Here is a 20,046-nt window from a genome sequence, read left to right as displayed (position 1 = left end):
AAGTACTAAAAAGGAAGCTGAGATCTACCCCAAACTTAGGGATAAATCTTGATTCAAGCTATTTCTTTTTTTCCATGTTCTATTAGTAGGTATATTAAACAGTTTTGACCAATGAAACATGAAAACAAATCTGCTGGGGACAGCCTTCTGATAAAGTTCTCTTTGATATTAAAAAAAAAAAAAAAAGTATTCCAAAAAGGGAATCCTCTTTCCCTTCTGACTTTGGGACACAATTATGTCAAAATGTGATGCTTGGAGTTACTTAGCCCTTTTGAGACCTTGAAGGGAGCTATATCAAGTTTCAAACTACCATGCTGAAAATAAAAACTCAAAAAAAAATCTGTGTTGCTGATGATGTTATGGAGCAGCTGAATTAACTAACTCTGGAAACACTGTCCCTCTAGACTTTGTTATGAGAGAATATATTTATCATTTAAGCCAGTGGAGTCTATTTTTTTTTTCATTCTTTCAGCTACAATTATCTGAACTGATATGCCTACACTGTCCTACTTTATCCTTCACAACTCTGTGAGGATGTATAGAGGATACTGAAGAAGCAGCAGAGAACTCAAGTGGTTTTCCAATTCATAAAGCAAGTAAGTGGCAGAGCCAAAGCTTTCAGCCTGTAAAATTTACACACTAATTTATACACTAGATTTTTAACCATGAAAATTTAGAGCTTTCACTCCGGCCCAAGAATAAGTAATATATTCTCAATTACCCTGAAAAAAATCCTAAAATGCCTCACTATACCTTTAAAAAGTATAGAAATACCTATGCATATGCATTTATCAAAATCTTTGAGATGGAAACAAAGAATATAAGATAGCTTATTAGGTTATTAAAGAGAAATGTCTATTTATTGTGTCCACTCAAATGTGGACACAGCAGGGTTACAAGACCAGCCTCAATAATGTCATAAGTGCTAACGCATCCTTAATCAAACTCCTTTTATGTGAAAGCTTAATTGTGATTCTGCATGCACAATTCCAACAATAGAGTGTACAGAAATAGTAACAAGGCTTCCTGATGAACTTGGATCAAGGGCAACACAGTACTTAATAGGTTTGTGCACAAACACCCTGGGGGCAAGCCCCATCATTCATCTTAGCTGATCTTCAGCAGTCAATGGTCCTAGATACTTTACAATAGTGCTGGTATAAGAACTCCCTCCCATTTAAACCTTGCAAAGAAGCCAAACACTGAACAAATCCTTCAGATTTATTTTCACCCTGAAACCTCAAGGGAAATGCCTTTCGGGATCCTAAGATATATTTGCTAATTAAAAAAAAAAACACTTTAGCATTATTTTAACACTACTATTACTAAATGCAATAAATATTTGGCCTTTGACTTTTCCAGGATTACATATGGAAAACTGAAGTTGCCCTCGAACACCAAAAGTTCCATGAATTTTTACCCTACACAATGAGGAGCCTCTTCATTTTTTCCCTTTTTTCTCCTATTGTTGACTTTGTTTCTTTCACATGCCATGGCAGGGAAGGAAGCCTAGTCACAAACATATGTGCAAGTAATGTATGTTTCTATAATTTCCCCAACTTAATGAATTTTTCTCATATTCTTCTGGACAAATAGGGTCGTATAAATGCTGTCTCGGTCATTTTGAGAATTCTCTTCTTCCATCAGGTTGTGTCATGACTCTAGGGGACTCCAAATGAGCAAGATACTGGCAGAGAAGAAGTCTACTTCTTTACCCAGAGAACACAGGTCGCCCCAGAGAGGTCATCTATCTTTCGAGCTCTTTGAAGCATTACAACAATCATGTCACAGAAGATTCAGAATCTCCTCAAAAGGCCCCACCAACAGAGGCATCCCATAGCCTCTCTCTCTCTTCAGTCCTATTTTTTATTTGTAACTCCAGTATAGTTAACATACAGTGTTATGTTAGTTTCAGGTGTACAATATAGTGACTGAACAATTCCATACATCAGCCAGTACTCATCACAACAAGTGCACTCCTTAATCCCCATCACCTATTTTACCCATCCCCCCACCTACCTCACCTCTGGTTCTCTGTATTGGTTCTCTGTAGTTAAAAGTCTGTATCTTGCTTTGTCTCTCTTTTCCTCTTTTGCTCATTTGTTTCTTAAATTCCACATGAGTGAAATCGTACAGTATTTGTCTTTCTCTGACTGTCCTAGTAGTTCACTGAGCATTTTATGCTGTAGCTCCATTCATGTTGTTGCAAATGGCAAGATTTCAGTCTTATTTGTGGCTTACTTATGGTATACATACACCACCTTTTTATCCATTCATCTATCAATGGACTCTTGGGCTGTTTCCATAATATGACTATTGTAAACAAGGCTACAATAAATAGAGGGGTGCAAATTAGTGTTTTTGTATTTTGGGGGTAAATATCCAGTAATGTGATTTGAAGAAGTTCTTTACTGTTTTCCACAGTCATTGCACTAGTCTGCATTCCCACCAAAAGTGCAAGTGGGTTCCTTTTTCTCTATGTCTTCATTAATACTTGCGTTTTTTTTTTTTTTTTTATTAGTAGCCATTCTGACAGGTGTGAGGTGGTATCTCATTGTGGTTTTGATCTGCATTTCCCTGATGATGAGTGATGTTGAGCATCTTTTCATATATCTGTTTGCCAGATGGATGTCTTCTTTGGAGAAATGTCTATTCATGACTTCTTCCCATTTTTTAACTGAATTATTTGCTTTTTAGGGGTTGAGCTGTATCATTTATTTATATATTTTGTATAATGATCCTTTAACAGGTCATTTGCAAATATCTTCCCCCATTCTGCAGGTTGCCTTTTAGTTTTGCTGATTGTTTCCTTTGCTGTGCAGAAGCTTTTTATTTTGATGTAGTCCCTAAAGTTTACTTTTGCTTTTGTTTCCCTGGCCTCAAGAGATATACCTAGAAAACAATGCTATGGCCAATGTCACAGAGACTACTGCCTGTGTTTTCTTCAAGGATTTTTATGGTTTTGGGTCTCACATTTAGTATTTAATCCAATTTGAATTTGAAAGTGGTTCAGTTTCATTCTTTTCATGTTGCTGTCCATTCTTCCCAACAACATTTGTTGATGAGACTGTCTTTTCCCTTTGCATATTCTTTCCTGCTTTGTTAAAGATTTATTGACCATATAGTTGTGAGTTTATTTCTGGGTTTTCTGTTCTGTCCCACTGATCTATGTATCTTTTTGTGTGTGTGTGTGCCACCACCATGCTGTTTTGATTACTACAGCTTTGTAATATAACCTGAAGTCTGCAAAAAGTCCAGCTTTGCTTTTCTGTTTCAAAATTCCTTTGGCAATTCAGGTTCTATATACATTTTAATACTTTTTTGTTCTAGTTCTGTGAAAAATGCTGGTGGCATTTTGACAGGGATTGCATTCAATGTGTAGACTGCTTTGGGTAGTATAGACACTTTAACAATATTTCTTCTAATCCATGAGCATGGAAAGTCGTTTCACTTCCTTGCATTGTCTTCCATTTCTTTCATCAATGTTTTATAGTTTTCAGAGTATAGTTTCACCTCTTGGTTAGGTTTATTCCTAGGTATCTTATTACTTTTGGTGCAGTTGTAAATGGGATTGTTGTCTTAATTTCTCTTTCTACTTCATTATTATTGTATAGAAATGCAACAAATTTCTACATATTTTGTATCCTGCAACTTTACTGAATTCATTTATCAGTTCTAGCAGTTTTTTGGCAGTCTTTCATGGTTTTGTGGGTGTGTGTGTGTGTGTGTGTTTACAGAGAGAGAGTGCAAGGGAGAGGCAGAGAGAGAGGGAGAGAGAGAGAATTCCAAGCAGGCTCCATGCTGTTAGTGTGGAGCCTGACGTGGGGCTTAATCCCAAGAACCGTGAGATCATTACCTGAGCCAAAATCCATAGTCAGACACTTAACCGACTGAGCTACCCAGGTGCCGCTCGTGGGGTTTTTTTTTTTTTTTTTTTCCTATATAATATCATGTCATCTGCAAATAGAGAAACTTTTACTTCTTCCTTCCTGATCTGGATGCCTTTTATTTCTTTTTGTTGTCTGGTTGCCATGCGTTGGACTTCCAGTACTATGTTGAGTAAAAGTGGTGAGAGTGGACATCCTTTTTTTGCTGCTCACCTCAAGGGGAACACTCAGTTTATCCCCACCGAATATGAAATTTTCTATGGGTTTTTCATACATGACCTTTATTATATTGAGGTATGTTTCCTCTAAACCTACTTTGTTGAGGGTTTTCATCACGAATGGATGTTGTAATTTGTCAAATGCTTTTTCTGCATCTGTTGAAACGATCATATGCTTTTCATTCTTTCTCTTCTTGACGTGATATATCACATTGATTTGTGAATATTGAACTCCCCTTGCATCCCAGGAATAAATCCCACTGGATCATGGTGAATGATTTTTTTTTAATGTACTGTTGGATTCTGTTTGCTAAGATGTTGTCTTACATATCCCAGAATGCAGCCCTGGAGGCAGGGCCCTTCCTCCAGAAACTGTCCAAGTCTCTTCCTTCATTACCTCCTGACCCTATACTACCCACTCTGGTTTTTCCAGTCTATAGTTGAAAGGACAATTCTCCTCCCTTTGGATTCTTCTCTGACATTCTCTGATTTACAAAAAGCAGACTGCATAACAGAATTACCTGGACCTTTAAACAAACTGAAGCCAGGTCTCAATCCTACACCAAATGAAAATCCAAAGTTCTAGGAGTAGATCCCAATACTGACTTTTTCCTCCATGTCTGTATGTATGTGTATATATATATATATATATATATATATATATATATACACACATATATACTTATATGTATATATATATATACACACACATATATACGTATGTATATGTATATATATGTATATATGCTGAGAACCTCAGCACTAAAACATTAGGATTTTGGAATCCTGCTTTTGTACTGTCACATCGCTCCTCTAGATGGGGAGGTAGGTAACACCGTCAACCACTTATTTAAAGTAAGGGAAGAAAAAAAGGACATACTGGCCAAACAAATCAAAACAAAGGGAAAATGTCTCATATTGATTATCAGAGCTTTTGGCTGGGTTATGGAATATCCAAAAGTACAGGTCTTATTTTGACTCTCCTTATTCAATATATCAATAAATGTTCTTGGTCATCTTTAATAAAAAGTAGATTTGCATCCTAAAGCATCTGATACAGCATTTTCCACTAAAGTGAAGGCAGTCTACAGATCCATAGCTGGAATGTCATTCTTAAACCTGGATCACCTCTTCTGAGACTGAGAACCAAGCAATTAGTTATCTGTCCCTTTAATGCTGCCAAATAGTCAAAAGTCATTAAGAACAAGCATGTCCAAAACAAGCACATGCTGTGTGTTTTATAGGTAAGGATAATCAGTATGAAATTTACTACCATGCTCTTTCAAGTTGCAGAATGTTGTGTTTTGGCCCTATTTCATATGGCTCTGCTCAATAAATAAAAAATCAGGTACCTCATAGTTAAAGTGTTCTGTGTATCATCATTAGGAAAAAAGCATTTTCCAGAAAACGTTTAAAATTTCTAACAGTTAATTTTTTCTCCTAAGTGTTTTAAACTGTTGCCTCACCTCTTTTCATTACAAGGTACTTAACTTAAACCATTAAGTTAATAGACTATTATTTATCTCTAACTTCAACTAAGCTTACTTGAAGTATTTCAAACATACACTTCCTTGCCGATATCAAGAAAATAAAAATCCTTTTAGTGAGGTAATAGAAATCACATGGGATATATGTTATCTCACTTGTTCCCTTTATTTCTTACCTTCATGGGAAGTTTTTGGCATAAAAATGAATGCTTCCCCATTACTGTCAAGTACCTGTCTTATTGCTGCGGCTTTTGTCATAAATCACAAGTATCCTCCTTTAAAGCTGCCTGAGTATCCAATGATAACGTCTTATCAAACAACCTCAACTAGGGAGTTTAACTGGGGATAAATGAAGGTCAGAGACCAATAAATCAAGCAGGCTGACCACTCCAAAAATCAAAAGGTACAGAGAAGATAAAAAGCACCCCACCAAGTCAATTTCAGGGAATCCTCCCGTTTCAAAATTCACAAAAGAGCAAGGGCAACTCGGGGTTCCCTTACAGGAGAGAAAGTGATTTAGACTCACACAGATTCTAAGGCAAAAAACTAGTCCAGTGTCAAGAGTCCAATGCTTCAGACTTCACCCTTTCAAAGGGCAATGGAAACTTTCCTAGAAAAAAGTACAGAGCCTCGTCTATAATATATGGTCATGTCAGGGAATCCCCAGCCTCTAAGGGTAAAAATGAAATTACAGTACATTTTAAGTTACAGGCAAGCATTCTCAGTGTTGAACCCTCCTAACTTTATTATCCCATGACATAGAATTTCTTTTTCAATTTTAACAAGATAAAGAAGGATGAAAAAGTTAAAGCTTCTTTTCTGTTTGACATACTGTCTTTCCCCTCCGGCATCAGGTTTGGCATCTATTTATTGTCTCAGGTGCAACCTTTCTGAAAGGGCTGTGGTTATCAGCATAAACCCTGGAACAGTTATTTCAGGATTTCTCCTTTGAAACTTGTAAGAGACAAACAGCTAACATGGGATTAAACACCCAATACTCAACTAAATTCTAAAACTTTCAAGAGGGATTGATTTGGCAAACACTGGAATATTTTTGAGAGTGAATGTACATTTGAGTTTTTTCATGTGAAGATGTTGCCTCATTAACCATGAACTCTCTGGGCACAGAGGTCATTTATCACTATTCTCAACCACCACATTTCCTAACACTCATGACTGACACTAATTATGCATCAGATTCATGAATGGATGAAGCAATCAGTTATTGAATAATCAATCTATTACCAAAGTTACTAGATAATCTTTAACTCTAGGCTAATTTTTGGTTGAATACAACTTTTCAGTATTCCTACTGACTTCTAGGAAGCTAAATGGCATCCTAAAAGAAAGAAAAAAGTGACCTAGACATACTTAGAAGACCAACTCAACAGTGACAGAGAAACTGATCCAGGACAGAGTCTAGGATGATCTTTGGAATTCAGGAATGCCAATAATGAGAAACGCTCTATCAGGAACGTGGGGCAAACAAAGGACGTCTTCAGGACTGTCAATTTCTCCCAGAAATTTATCTTTGGAAAATGAAACATCTGAAAAGACATCTTACAGTGGCCGATAGGTAGTACATACCTTACTTATTACCACATGCAAATGATCACTTAGAGGAAGAAGTCTTCTTTGCCAATAAAGAAATGAGAGAGATTGGTGGTGGGGACCTGATCTACCTTGGAGAGTGAAGAGCACCTTTGCCCTAACAGGCTCACTTTCAGGATGCCAAGGTAAACGTCAGAGTTCCAGCTTAATATGAAAGCACCTAATGGAGGCCTTGGAATCTGGTCTAGAGGAGAAATGGCAGGGAGAATGCTTGTCTCTTAGCTCTCCTCACTAGATCCACATTCCACACTGTAAAATCCTAAGCTAATCCACTTAGTGCATGCTAACAAGCCCCAGGAAACTCCAATAGCTCCTCTTGGTTTGCAAAAAATATTCCAGACACTGTTCTAGAAATCAAGCACCTTTTCCTTATTGCATTTTGCTTGTCCTTCCATCAGAGCACTTAGTACAGAAGTGCTTAATATCTTTAGCCTTTTGAGACTACTTTCCCCAACACATTGTGAACTGCTGTTGAAAAAAAAAAAAAAAGGTTATTTTAATGAACAGCTTCTCGTATCAAAGGAAACAAAGTTTGTTGAGAATCTATTAAGTGTAAGTCACTATGGTATTCATTAGCACTGTTCACCATATATTTTGGTTTTCTAACCCTTCCAAGCACAAAGTAGGAATTGTATTTCCTCATCTCCTTGTAGTTAGTTAGGTACTGGTGATTAGTTCTAGTCAACTAGCAGAGGATAGAAAGGGTATGTTGTTACTCCCTGACAAGAACATATAACAACTGTTACAAGACCCTCCAGGCTCTCTTTTCCCCATCTTGGCAATATTCCCAATACTGACTATTCCATCAGTCAGTATTATGATTACTACAATCAGTAGTAATTATGATGAGCAGAGCACGCTGTTGACCAGTGAAAAGCAAACAAAACGTTGTTATTTTAAATCAGTAATATTTGGGGTTTTCACAGCGAGCAGAGCACGCTGTTGACCAGTGAAAAGCAAACAAAACGTTGTTATTTTAAATCAGTAATATTTGGGGTTTTCACTGCAGAACATCCTATCCTGATGGCACTTATGACAGTGCCACGATAAATGTTTTCACATATAAAATTTGGTGTCCTCAATAATCTAACAGTTAACGATACAGCAGATATGAGCCATTTTTATATAAATGAAATTTAGAGAGGTACATAGCGCAAGCCTAAGTAGTTTTGCACATTCCTTCATTCAATAAGCATTTGCTGAGCACTGCTCTCTGCCCAGCTATGTTCTCTACCTCACCCCACAGCCCTCACCCCTCCTGCCCCCTGCCCTTGGCTGTTTTAAATAGCCAAGATAGGTAGTGAGCAAACGGGAAAAGATTGCGGCTCCCGGATGTTACATTCTAATAAGAGACAATTTTTGAAAATCACATATAAAAAATGAAAATTCTACATGGTGATAAGTGATAAAGAATTACAACCAGGAGATAGGATAATGGGTGGCTAATTATACAAATCAGAGAAAGTCTCTCTGGGCCTATCATTTTTAGGTTGACACCTGCATGACAAAGGAAGAGCCAGTTATGGGGATATCAAGAGGAAAAAACTTCTGAGACAGAGCTCACGCAAAGGTCCTATGGGAAAACAAGCATGTTGAATGGGGGAAAAAAAATAAAAAAACCTCCAAAAGTCAGTGTGGCCACCACATAATGGACAAGGATGGAATTGGTACAAGACAAAGTAATAGGGACAGGAAGGAGAATAACCACATAGGGTTTCATATAAAAGTAAGTATGGATTTGATTTTCTGTGTAATAGGACACTACATGAGAAGTTTAAGCATATTTGAAAATTCTTATTTTTAAAACTTTGCTCTGGCTACTGAATGAAGAGTGAGTTATAGTGGAGCAAGAATGGAACACAAGGTCCAGTGTGGTGTCAGGGGTCTAGTAGTTTGGTAATAAAGCATATGGGCAGAAGTGCACACATTTAGGACAGGATGTAGAGGGTAGAGTAAGACTGGTGTTTGGACTGAAGGTGGAGGGGCAAGAGAAGGAAAGGAGTCCAGTATAACTCCTAGCTGTCTGGCTTGAAAAACTGGGTAGATGAGGCTTTCATTTGCTGAGATGGGGAAAATTGAAAGAGGAAGTTTACCAACATGGAAAGAAATCCAGAGGTCATTCTTAAACATGTTAATATGAAATGCCTCTTAAACATCTACATGTGGGTATCAGTTTGATAGGATTCAGAAGCTCAGAAAAAAATACTGTACTCGAGAGAAACTGAAAAAGTATCGACGGAGTGCTGTGAAAGTCCTACATGATATGAAGGCATCTAAAAAGTATATGTAGGTGAACAAAGAAACAGGATCCAGGGCAGAGCTCTGCAGCACTCTAACCTTTAAAAATGTGAAAAGAGAAACAAAAACAGCTAGGGAGCCTGGGCAGGACCGGCAGTGACGAAGAAAGACAATCAGGAAATAGGGAAAGGCAAGAAAGTAATGTGTTTAAAAGAGAAAGGTGTGGCCAACGCTCAATGCTGTTGAGAGGTCCCAGAAGATAAGAACACTGGACTTAACAAAATGGAGTTCAAGGCTGACCTTGATAAACACAACCTCTGTGGAATAGTGAGCATGAAAGCCTTCTGTGGAGGAGGTTAAGGAAGGTATGCCAGGTGAGCAAATGTAAACGAGGACAGTAATCACAATTAAGAAGTTTTGCCATGAATAAAAGCAAAAAGATGGGGCAGCAGGCAGGATGGAAACTGGGATCAAAGAAAGTTTCTTAAAGAAAAAGACCTTACTCCCAATTCCAACCTATGGAAATTCCAAATCCCTCATCAAGACTTCAGAAACTCCTAGAAGGAAACTGTTGTGATAGTGATGTAGAAGTTTACGTTGGGCGCGTGGATAAGGGACAGGAGTAATTACTTCAGAGTGAGTACCTCTGTCTCTGAGGTCTCAACATCCTATACACACATTTCTGCTGTGTATACCATGTTAACTTTCAGTCCACCAGGGTAGAAGGGGAAGGGCTCATCCAGCATGCAGGATAGGTACACTTTGCTGAAGATTTGAAAGGCATAAGGAAAACTTGCATTGCCTACTGAATAGCAAAACAATGAAAAAACCTCACATTATATATTCCCACCCTTAAAAGTCCTTTCAGTTCTCCTTCCACAGGGAGGTTTTCAATGGTCCTCTGTCCTTCACAGCACCTGGTCTTCTGTTCTCCGACTAGTGACTGTTCTCTGACTCCCTCTTGTTTTTCTTTCTTTCGCTCTAACTTACCCATTCCCTCTGATACAAAACATACACACACAAAACAAAAACTTCGTGCATGTATGATGTGTGTTTGTACAGGTTTTTTTTCTGCAGAGCTACACAGTATCTTGTTTTGTTTTGTAGGGGGGATGCTTGGGTACCCACTGATACCCACATCCTTATCTTTTGCTTTGTAAAAGCAGTTGTGGAACCAGTTCTATAAACAATACATTTTCCATCTCGTTCCATATATAAACCACCAGGCAGGGCACCTATCCCTAAGAGGCTTTCAAGAACCACCAAGCTCTGGTCTTCCTCCCTTAATGAAAAAGTAAAAACAGGCAATATTCTGATACGATTTCAACAAGCTCTTTCTATACAGAAGGACCTTCATCAAGGTTTATCAAGTTGCATGATATGTGATGCTGTGTTGGGAGAATACTCACTGGTTCCTTCTAACCATAGGGTTACAGTAAATCAGGATGACCTGGATTTACTAAGAACAGAGAAACCATCATAGAGAACATCAGATTTTCATATTGTGTTGGTTTACAGGTCGCAAAGAGTTTTGTGCCCCTGTTAAAATGTTTAGATCTCAGCATGCTATGTTTACACAATCTCTTTTTTCTCCAGGAACTTTAGTTATACTACATAAAAGATAGATAAATGAGACTGGCCACCTGTGGCCATCAGAAACCTGCATCAATCTGGAATACTTAGCCAAAAAATAGTAACCTATACATATACAGAAATAAATGGAAAAGGTTGCATGGACATATAAACATGCTTCCCTAACTTTTGCAACTTTCTGCACTTCTGAAAAGGTCACTTGCAATAAAATACACTGACAGTGGCTGTCCATTCTGAGTGAAAAATTCAGTGTAAAAAAATTTTTTTAAGTTTATTTATTGTTGGGGTACCTGGGTGGCTCAGTCGGTTAAGCGTCCGACTTCAGCTCGGGTCACGATCTCACAGTCCATGAGTTCGAGCCTCATGTAGGATTCTGTGCTGACAGCTCAGACCCTGGAGCCTGCTTCAGATTCTGTGTCTCCCTCTCTTTCTGCCCCTCCCCTGCTCATGCTCTCTGTCTCAAAAATAAATCAAAACATTAAAAAAATTAAAAAGCTTATTTATTTTTGACAGAGAGAGAGAGCACAATGGGGGGTGGGGGACAGAGAGGCAGAGGGGATAGAATCTCAAGCAGGCTCCAGGCTCTGGGCTGTCAGCACAGAGCCCAAAGCAGGGCTTGAACTCACAGACTGCGAGATCATGACCTGAATCGGAAGATGGAAGCTTAACAGACTGAGCCACCCAGGCGCCCCATGAGTGAAAAATTCAGTCTATATGCAAACGTTATTGGGACAAATGAAGATGCAGGAGTCAAGGATAGGTACAAAATGACTGACATTTTATGTTTAAGGGGCAGTTTTCTTACAGGTTACAAACTGGTTAAAGATATTTGACCAAAAGAAGAACTTTCTACAATCCCTAACCAATTTACAGTTCATATCTCAATATACATAACTGGAAGTATATTGGACCCCCCCCCCCCCCGCCACCAAATGCCTCACAAAGCCAGCATTACTCAATGAAGGCACTGACCACACAACCCTGCAGTTCCAGTTTAGTGCTGACAGCCCCGCCGTATAGGGGAGACACCATCGGTATTTGTCAATCAAGAGTCTTGAGCAGCTCCCCTATTTGCCCAATCTCTGCTCACCAGATACTCCTTCTCCCCCTCTAAATCGAATCTTTGTCTTTTCCAGTGGGAACAAAGTACATTTTCTTATATACGAAAACATTTTATCATGATGGAAGGAAAATAGATTGATCCTTTTCTATTCTTAAAACTGATGTCTCTACGTCCCTCAACGTTACTATAGGCAACGGGGGACTTCAAATTCAAATCAAAGACCCGAGCACGCATGCGCGCGCGCGCGCGCGCACACACACACACACACACACACACACACACACACACACACACTAGGAGTAGAAATAAATCGCGCAGATAAAATTTCTTTCATCACTTTTTTCTCTAAAGGTGAGGGTAAAATAATGCAAGAGAAAAACCAATTAGGTGACAACACTTGGATCTAAATTTAACAAAACACAGATGGGGCAGAGAAGGGCTGAATCAGAAAAACTGTTGGTTCTTCAGTCTCACCTGTACAGGAAAAGTCATCCACGCGAATGTATCCCGGGACACAGTCACAGCGATATAACCCAGGCAAGTTGACACACACAGTATTGGCATGACAGTAATGCATCTTAGCTGCACACTCATCAATATCTGAAGGAGGAAAAAGAAAAAAAGAAGCAATATCACAGTGAGGTGAATGACGGAACTATCATGTAACCATGTTGCAATGAAATTTAAAAAGGCAAATGCCCAACAAAGCTAAGAGAAAATGCAAGATGCATTAAACACAAAATCTTAAATGCAAATTCAGCTGCATTCAAGTGCATCAGATCCCATCTTGAGCTGAAAGTATTTCCAGAAAGATGCACAGTGAGACACAACAGCTAAGAAACCTAGAGGTATGAAGACTGAATCTACTATTACTAATCCCTCACCACGGAGGATGCTGGATTTAAACATCCAAAATCAAGGAGTTCTATGTCCAATGAGTTGATGCCAATTAATATTTATTAGATGTCCACTGTACATGGTGTAGCTTTTATCAGGGAGATCAAGGGAATCCAGGCTTCTCTGCTCATGTGTCTTACTAAGACATGCTTTAATCCATCTGTTAAAAAATGGTGGTGCAGCCAGTTTCTCCCATGGTGTATTTTGAATACAGACAGCAGCTGTAGTCTAATGCAAACTGATGCCTTTCATCCCTTGACCTGGAGATTCATCCCATGAGACAGAATAATGGGCTGATTCAGCAAAAACATCTTTTTCTTTCTGGAACAGAGGTCAGAGCATCCCCTACTTTCTCATAAGCATTCATGGGAAGAATGAGAATCACCTACAACCTTAGTACAGAGTTTAATTGAGTCTTTTCTGGAAGTTGTTTTCAGAAATGGCTTTACGTTCATTTTACTCAGACTGCTTATGTGTGAAGGAGAGGAACAGGGAGCAGCACAGTGTAAGAACCTAAGACAGACAATGTGAGTTCTGGTTCTGGTTCTTCCACTGACTAGCCTGTGACTTCCATTTAACCAGTATGAGTTCCAGAATTCTCATGAATTGGTCATGCAGGCCAGTTCTGAACCTACATCTTTAAACTCCTTATCTAATTTAATCCACAAACAATTCCACAATCACAGTACAGCACTACCCACAATTTGCAGTGTAGACAACTGAGGCTTAGAGAGGTTAAATATGTGGCAAAAATATATACCATCCTGTTAGAACATGCTACACCCAGGAGTGGAACTCAGAAGTCAATCTTTTATGATGATTTACTTAATGAAAGCACCTTGAAGATGATAGTCAACCACAGTGTTACTATTAAGGTAATCACTGAAGTCCTAATACGCTTCATGTGTAGAAACAGAAGACAAAAACACCTATAATCTCACTTATCTATATTAAAAGTAAAAGTAGATTGACTTACTTCCTGATAAAACACACTGAAGTAACACCAGATTCTTTTAAGCACTAAACATCTCTCAGCCTATAAACAAAAGTTATTGTGCAGTAATCGAGGTCCTAGAAGGACACTTGCAGTTAGCAAGACTTCCATAACTATAAAGAACAAAACACCAGAAATTAGAGAAATGATTCAGGCAATAAACCAAGTGTTATACTTGCACAAGATCATGTGCTTTCAAAGGTGATCCAAGACAATGCACAATTAAAATAAATGGACAAAAGGAATATTAAAACTATATAATAACATTACATCAAGCTAAGGTGTGGAGGGAACTCTCCCACAAACTTAAGACAGAATAGTAACTGCACATGAGCATGAGATATTGTTTGGATCTCTCTGGCACCCAGGACATTAGAATTCTTTTAACAAGCCGGCTCCTGGCATCATTTAAGCATTTTTGCTTCACACACCGGCGGATACCATAAAAGTCAAGAGGAGTATTTCAGGAAAGGACTAACGATTATTTTTGTCACCTGCTGAATAAGATAAAGACATAACTAACCACTGGATTTGGCAAGAAGTAGTTCACTGCTGACCTTGACCTAATAAGAGTAGATTTGGGAAAGTGGTAGAGAAAAGCCTGACTGGAGTCCATTAAAGAGAGAATGGAAGATGAGGGAAGAGAGAAAAACAAGGCCAACTTTTTGAGATTTTTTTTTTCCCATAAGGAAAAATGGAGGAGCAGCTCTGGGGAGACTTGGTGTAGAGAGAGTCTTATTTACAGATGGAAGAGATCACAGCACATTTGCAGGCTGTTGGGAAGGATTCAATACAAGTGAAGCAAACTGATGATGTTGAAGAGAGAGATCACTGTAGGAGCAAAGTCCTGGGGAAGAAGGCAAGAGGGACTGTGCTCCAGCATGCAGATGGAACACATCACCTTCAAAACAAGAATGAAGCTGAGAGAAGCAAAGAGGTGGAGATGGCTGGCTTATTCGGTGGCTGGGAGACAAAGTAGTTCTCCCTCACTTATTTTTATTTTCTCAGTGAAATGCAAAGAGAGGGTAACATTTGAGAATCAAGAAAGGGAGGGCATATCGGATATTTAAGGAGAGAGGAAATGGTATTAAAAAACAGTCATTTTGAAAAAAAGGAACAAAAATTTACTAGAGCATGTGGGAAGGTGGCTGAAGAGCTACTGTGATTTGCAGTCAAAAGTGCATTAAGTGACAGCAGTCAGCATGGCCATGTGTTTTCTCCAGTCTCATTCAGATATTTTGGGGCAATAGCACGGTAGGTGGAAAGTTAAAGGAGTTTTTATGCAAATATAATGGGTAAAGACAGATACGAGGGAATTGAGGGTATTAAGAAAGAGGTGATGATAATGAAGTAGGAAGGAATCTCGGCTATTGAAGAGAGATGTGAGGACATGAAGAAGGAGGTAGACAGCTGTAAATGCATTAAAATTAGGGGTGGACACTGTGTTACACTCCTGAGATCTCACTTCAGAACTAAAGAATTTAATCCCCCAGCTAAGGGGAGTACTGCCTGCTAACAATCTTCAGCTGTTATCCTTTTTAGGAAATTGTCCTTGGCCAATGAGAGATTATACAGTCACAGTCACACTTCCATCCTGGGAGCGACCTACAAAGACTAGTTCTCATTCATCCCGAACTCAAGAGAATTCTAAAGGACCATCCAGATTTCAGAGCACTGAGACTGAGCTAACTTTTCCCTCTGCCCAATCCTACATTCTTCCCTTCCCCAGAGGCATTCATCCCTACAGCACTCTCTAATAAACTTCCTGCACTCCAGTCTCCATTGCCAAGTTTGCTTCTGGGGGAACCCAAACTGCCGCAGCAATCCTAATGGAGGCAAGGTGTAGTTACAGTGAGGGTCTAGAACACATGAGCTAGAAAGCTAGAGGAGGGGTTACAAAGCAGTGTGCCTAACATTAATATTTTGAAAATGATTCAGTTATTGATGATTACAAGGTCTTTCCCAGGACTATGGGGAGTGGAAGAATAGATCATTGTAAGTGAGAGGCTGGGAACACCAAGAGAAGCCAGGCACTGGAGGAAGTTAGTTGGCATTAGTGCTGTTCATCGAACAGATATTAACAGTTTTCCTCCTCCTGAGCACATCACACAACTGTGCTTCCCCAACCTCTTGGAAGCTAAGCAGAGCTGTATGAGTGATCATGAAGTCTGAACAAAGCACAACACTTCCAGGTGGAAATATTAAGAGCCAGCGCCTGACTTACCACATTTTCTTGTTCTGGCGTTGGAAATCATGGAAGCACAAAGATGGAGACTCTTTGAGCCTGGGTCCCTGAGTGAGGCATAGGCAACCAGACAAGCTTGGTGAACATGTTGCATGAACTAGAAATATGCTTTCACTGATTTAAGCCATCGAGCCCACCCTGGCTGGTATAGAGGGTGACTAAGAACAGCATCTCAAAAATGAGATCCTTAAGCTTGATCTTAAAAGATGCACAGAAATTCACCACATAGAGACTGGAGGCGGGGGAAAAGAAGAGAAACTACAGAGACTAAACTTTTTGTCTGTGCAGAGTCAGGAAGGGAGAGAATCACTGAGTTGTGAACATTAATTAGCCCTCTGCTAAGCCCTGAAGCAGAGGATGAACAAAATGCCACCACAAACCTCACAGCCTGGCAAGACATTGAGCAAAACTTGTTAAGTCCTACCAAGAATGTGAGATCTTTTAGCAGGGGGCTTTGATCCAGGCTGAGAGGGCCAGAGGAGCAGTCTCTGTGGAAGTGAAGCTTCATCCAAGACCTAAAACACAAGTCCAACAGGTAAAGGGGAGAAGAATAACATACCAGACAGAGAAGAATGTTTGAGAAGCATTAGAGGAAGGAGATTTGTCTGTTTAAAGTACAACTGGAAAGGGGCGCCTGGGTGGCGCAGTCGGTTAAGCGTCCAACTTCAGCCAGGTCACGATCTCGCGGTCAGTGAGTTCGAGCCCTGCGTCAGGCTCTGGGCTGATGGCTCGGAGCCTGGAGCCTGTTTCTGATTCTGTGTCTCCCTCTCTCTCTGCCCCTCCCCCGTTCATGATCTGTCTCTCTCTGTCCCAAAAATAAATAAAAAACGTTGAAAAAAAAATTTTTTTAATAAAGTACAACTGGAAAGATAAGCTCAGGCCAGATCCTGCTGAGCCGTGTGGGCCATGGGAAGGAGTCAAGACTTTAATCAGGGTGGTGACATAAACCAATTTCTGTTTTTAAAGTATCAGTCAGCTGTGCTGAAGAAAATGGATTGGAGCTGGGCAAGCTGAAGGCTAAACACGTTGGTATTTTACTCACAGAGAGATGGCCACACAGAACTCCATTTCATTCTGCCGGGGTGCCCAGGCATTCTTTAAGATGAGAAACTAGTCAGGACTTGCCTTAGAGGCAATTCTATCTTCAGCCCATGGGCCACAGCCACCAACCAGGCTGCTGACTGCAATGAGTGTTTGCCTGTCATGGACCCTTGTCAGCTCCACCCAGAGAGAAACTCCTGCTTCATTTCCCTGAGGCCTCTGGATAACTAATGAGAGGTATCTGCCTCATCTAGATTTGAAGGACTTACTTGGCTGCAACAAGCTTATTTTGATTCAAACAGCGGAACCATTGCTCTGTTTCATAGATTTCAAATAAATCTAAATAAAACTATTTTCAAAAACAGAACAAGGGGATGGTGAGAAAACCCCAGTGAGAATTTCTCCCATAGACTTACCCAACCTTTACTCTCTACATGCATGGGGTCTCACACAGGACCCCGGGTCATACATCCCTGCTGCTATGGTGAAGTGTCTCAGTTGGTTTCGTTTTCAATTCATATCACTGATAATCTCAGCTCTTGCATATGTACTAATTTCCAGGTACCATTCCAGAAACAGCACCAAATAGAGCAGAAAGGTTGACGAATGTACCAGAAAATTCAACTGTTACAACCTTATCTTTGTTGCTTATCCCCCATCATGCAAACACCAAATATAAAAACCACCTCGTGGTATAACTAATGCAGAGGGGAGAAAAAAAAACTGTCAAGTGTTTAGAATCAGCTAGCTGGTTCCCTTGGGACGAGGAGCTAAAAGCAAGGAAGGAATTGAGAACTTCCCTGGTTTTAGGATGGGGCTGGAGATAGAATGGCAACACATTTGCCAAAAGAAAAATTGCCTCTCTATCGTCAGGGAAAGGCACAACCCTGCAGACAGTTTCAGTAGGACTCAAGAGTGCTTCAAAAGCAAATCTGATTATAGAAAGAATCAAAACAGAATTAACAAACATCTTCAGAGAATTGAGATATCCTAAGAAAACAATCTTGAGAACTAGTGAGCTGAGATTTTTAAAATGAGCCTAAGACGAACATTGGCTTATTGTTCACAAAGATTCTGAAAGGTAATGAATAATTACAAAAACAAGCACATGAACACACGAACACAACTCCCTAATGAAAGAATGAACTGAAACTCGGAGAAAGAAACTGCATACGGCCCAAAGCACCAAAGATTTTAACCTGAAAGCCATCCGACCTTTGTCCAGGTGGTGCTGATGCTCTGCCTGAAGCAGATTTCTTTCTCAAGCAATGGTCTTTCCAGGTGTGATATTCACCCAAAAACCAGAAGACAAGAAAAGGCTAAGCCTGAGGCTGAACCTCAAGGTGTGAGTTGGACACACTCCAGTTCAGGTTCAAGCTAATAAACGTCTCAATCCGTCTAGGAAGTTGTTATAAGAAGAACCACAGTTAACCTGACTATTGGAGGGATGAATGGACTAAAAACAAAAACAAAACAAAACAAAACAAACAAACAAACAAAAAAAAAACCCACACCATTAGGCCCACGGTAATACCAAAATGAGTAAGAGGTTCAATGTATATAACCTCATAGGATAAAATTAGGAACACCCCCCCGGCACCTGGCTAATCCTCAATAAATAGCTGTCATTTCTTTGTATCAGATACTATGCTAGGTATTTCACAGATGGCATCTCATCACTTCATGTATTCCTCTTGAATTAAGTAGGTAGCCCCACACCATAATGAGGGAACTGAGGCTCAGATTATTAGGTCACTTGCCCAAGGCACGAAGTCAGTAAGCATAAGAGCCTGGGCTTAAATCCACATAGTCTGACTTCAAAGTGGGCACTGTTCTCACGGTGCCAGTTCTAGCCCTCACTAAATTCCATCCTAGGACTCTGTTACATACATCTGATGCTGCCAGGAAGCATATGTAAACAAGAAGATCTTCAAATTCTAGGTCTGCGTGCAATGCCGTTCATAACATTTGGTCTGGTATTACACTCTATTAAAATAGCAATGCTACATCATGCATCATTGCTTCTTTGGCTCTTTTAAAGAGATCTTAACACGTTCACACTTAAGGCTCCAGTGACCCGGAGCCCCAAAACAGGTAGGCGCCTTCTGCTCCCAGCTTTTTTAGCCCACAGCTTGATACAGTCTTTATGCTGGTAGCTTAAGACTGATTGCCTCCTATAGAATTAGAAACTAGAGACAAAAGGCCTGGTTGTTTTCTTCTTTTTAATATTTTTAGAGAAACATCTATAAACCCGACTGCAGTATATATCAGCTCGAGTATAATGGGGCTCGAATTACGATTTATTCGTATAGATTGCTTGTCACCTTTGAAATATTAGAGCTCATCTTCTGGTGGTCTTTTGAGGTAATAAAAATACATGATTTATGTCCCTCCCCAGGATGGTGAAGTAGTTTGTTTTCATTTTAAAAAGGTGTACTTATGGACTTTAAAACAAAACTTGATGTGGCGTAATGATTCTTCATACATCACCAGCCTCCATCTGCATAAGAGTTCAGAGCAAACACAGACCCAAATTTGGCATTATCATCATTAAATTAGAGTTCAGGATCTGGGTAGCAAAGACAGAAGCAAATGTAAAGAATTCTTTTAATAAAAATGTGTGATCTATTCAGACTTGCTCCTAAGAATTTCCTAGAAAAAGGCAACGTCCAAAGGTTGGACTCTGGGGGTTGGTGGGAGGTGGTTATGCCTACTCTTCATGCACATTTAAAAAAAGAAACAGAAAGAGGAAAGAAAAGCAAGATTTACTGA

The 20,046-nt window shown here is 39.6% G+C and overlaps 1 protein-coding gene across 3 annotated transcripts in view; it reads right to left on the bottom strand.

Annotated features, from left to right (window-relative positions):
* Positions 1-20,046, bottom strand: part of NELL1 (neural EGFL like 1) — an 885,592-nt gene that overhangs the window by 463,437 nt on the left and 402,109 nt on the right. For all 3 annotated transcript variants that reach the window (XM_042959041.1, XM_042959043.1, XM_042959042.1), the window contains exon 13: positions 12,572-12,697. In XM_042959041.1, the coding sequence (XP_042814975.1) occupies positions 12,572-12,697 (126 nt within the window). The remainder of the gene's footprint in view (positions 1-12,571; positions 12,698-20,046) is intronic.

Source organism: Panthera tigris, chromosome D1 (assembly GCF_018350195.1).
Source record: "Panthera tigris isolate Pti1 chromosome D1, P.tigris_Pti1_mat1.1, whole genome shotgun sequence".
Taxonomy (NCBI): domain Eukaryota; kingdom Metazoa; phylum Chordata; class Mammalia; order Carnivora; family Felidae; genus Panthera; species Panthera tigris.
The sequence above is the reverse complement of the archived record's forward strand: the minus strand, read 5'-3'. Positions and strand labels throughout refer to the sequence as shown.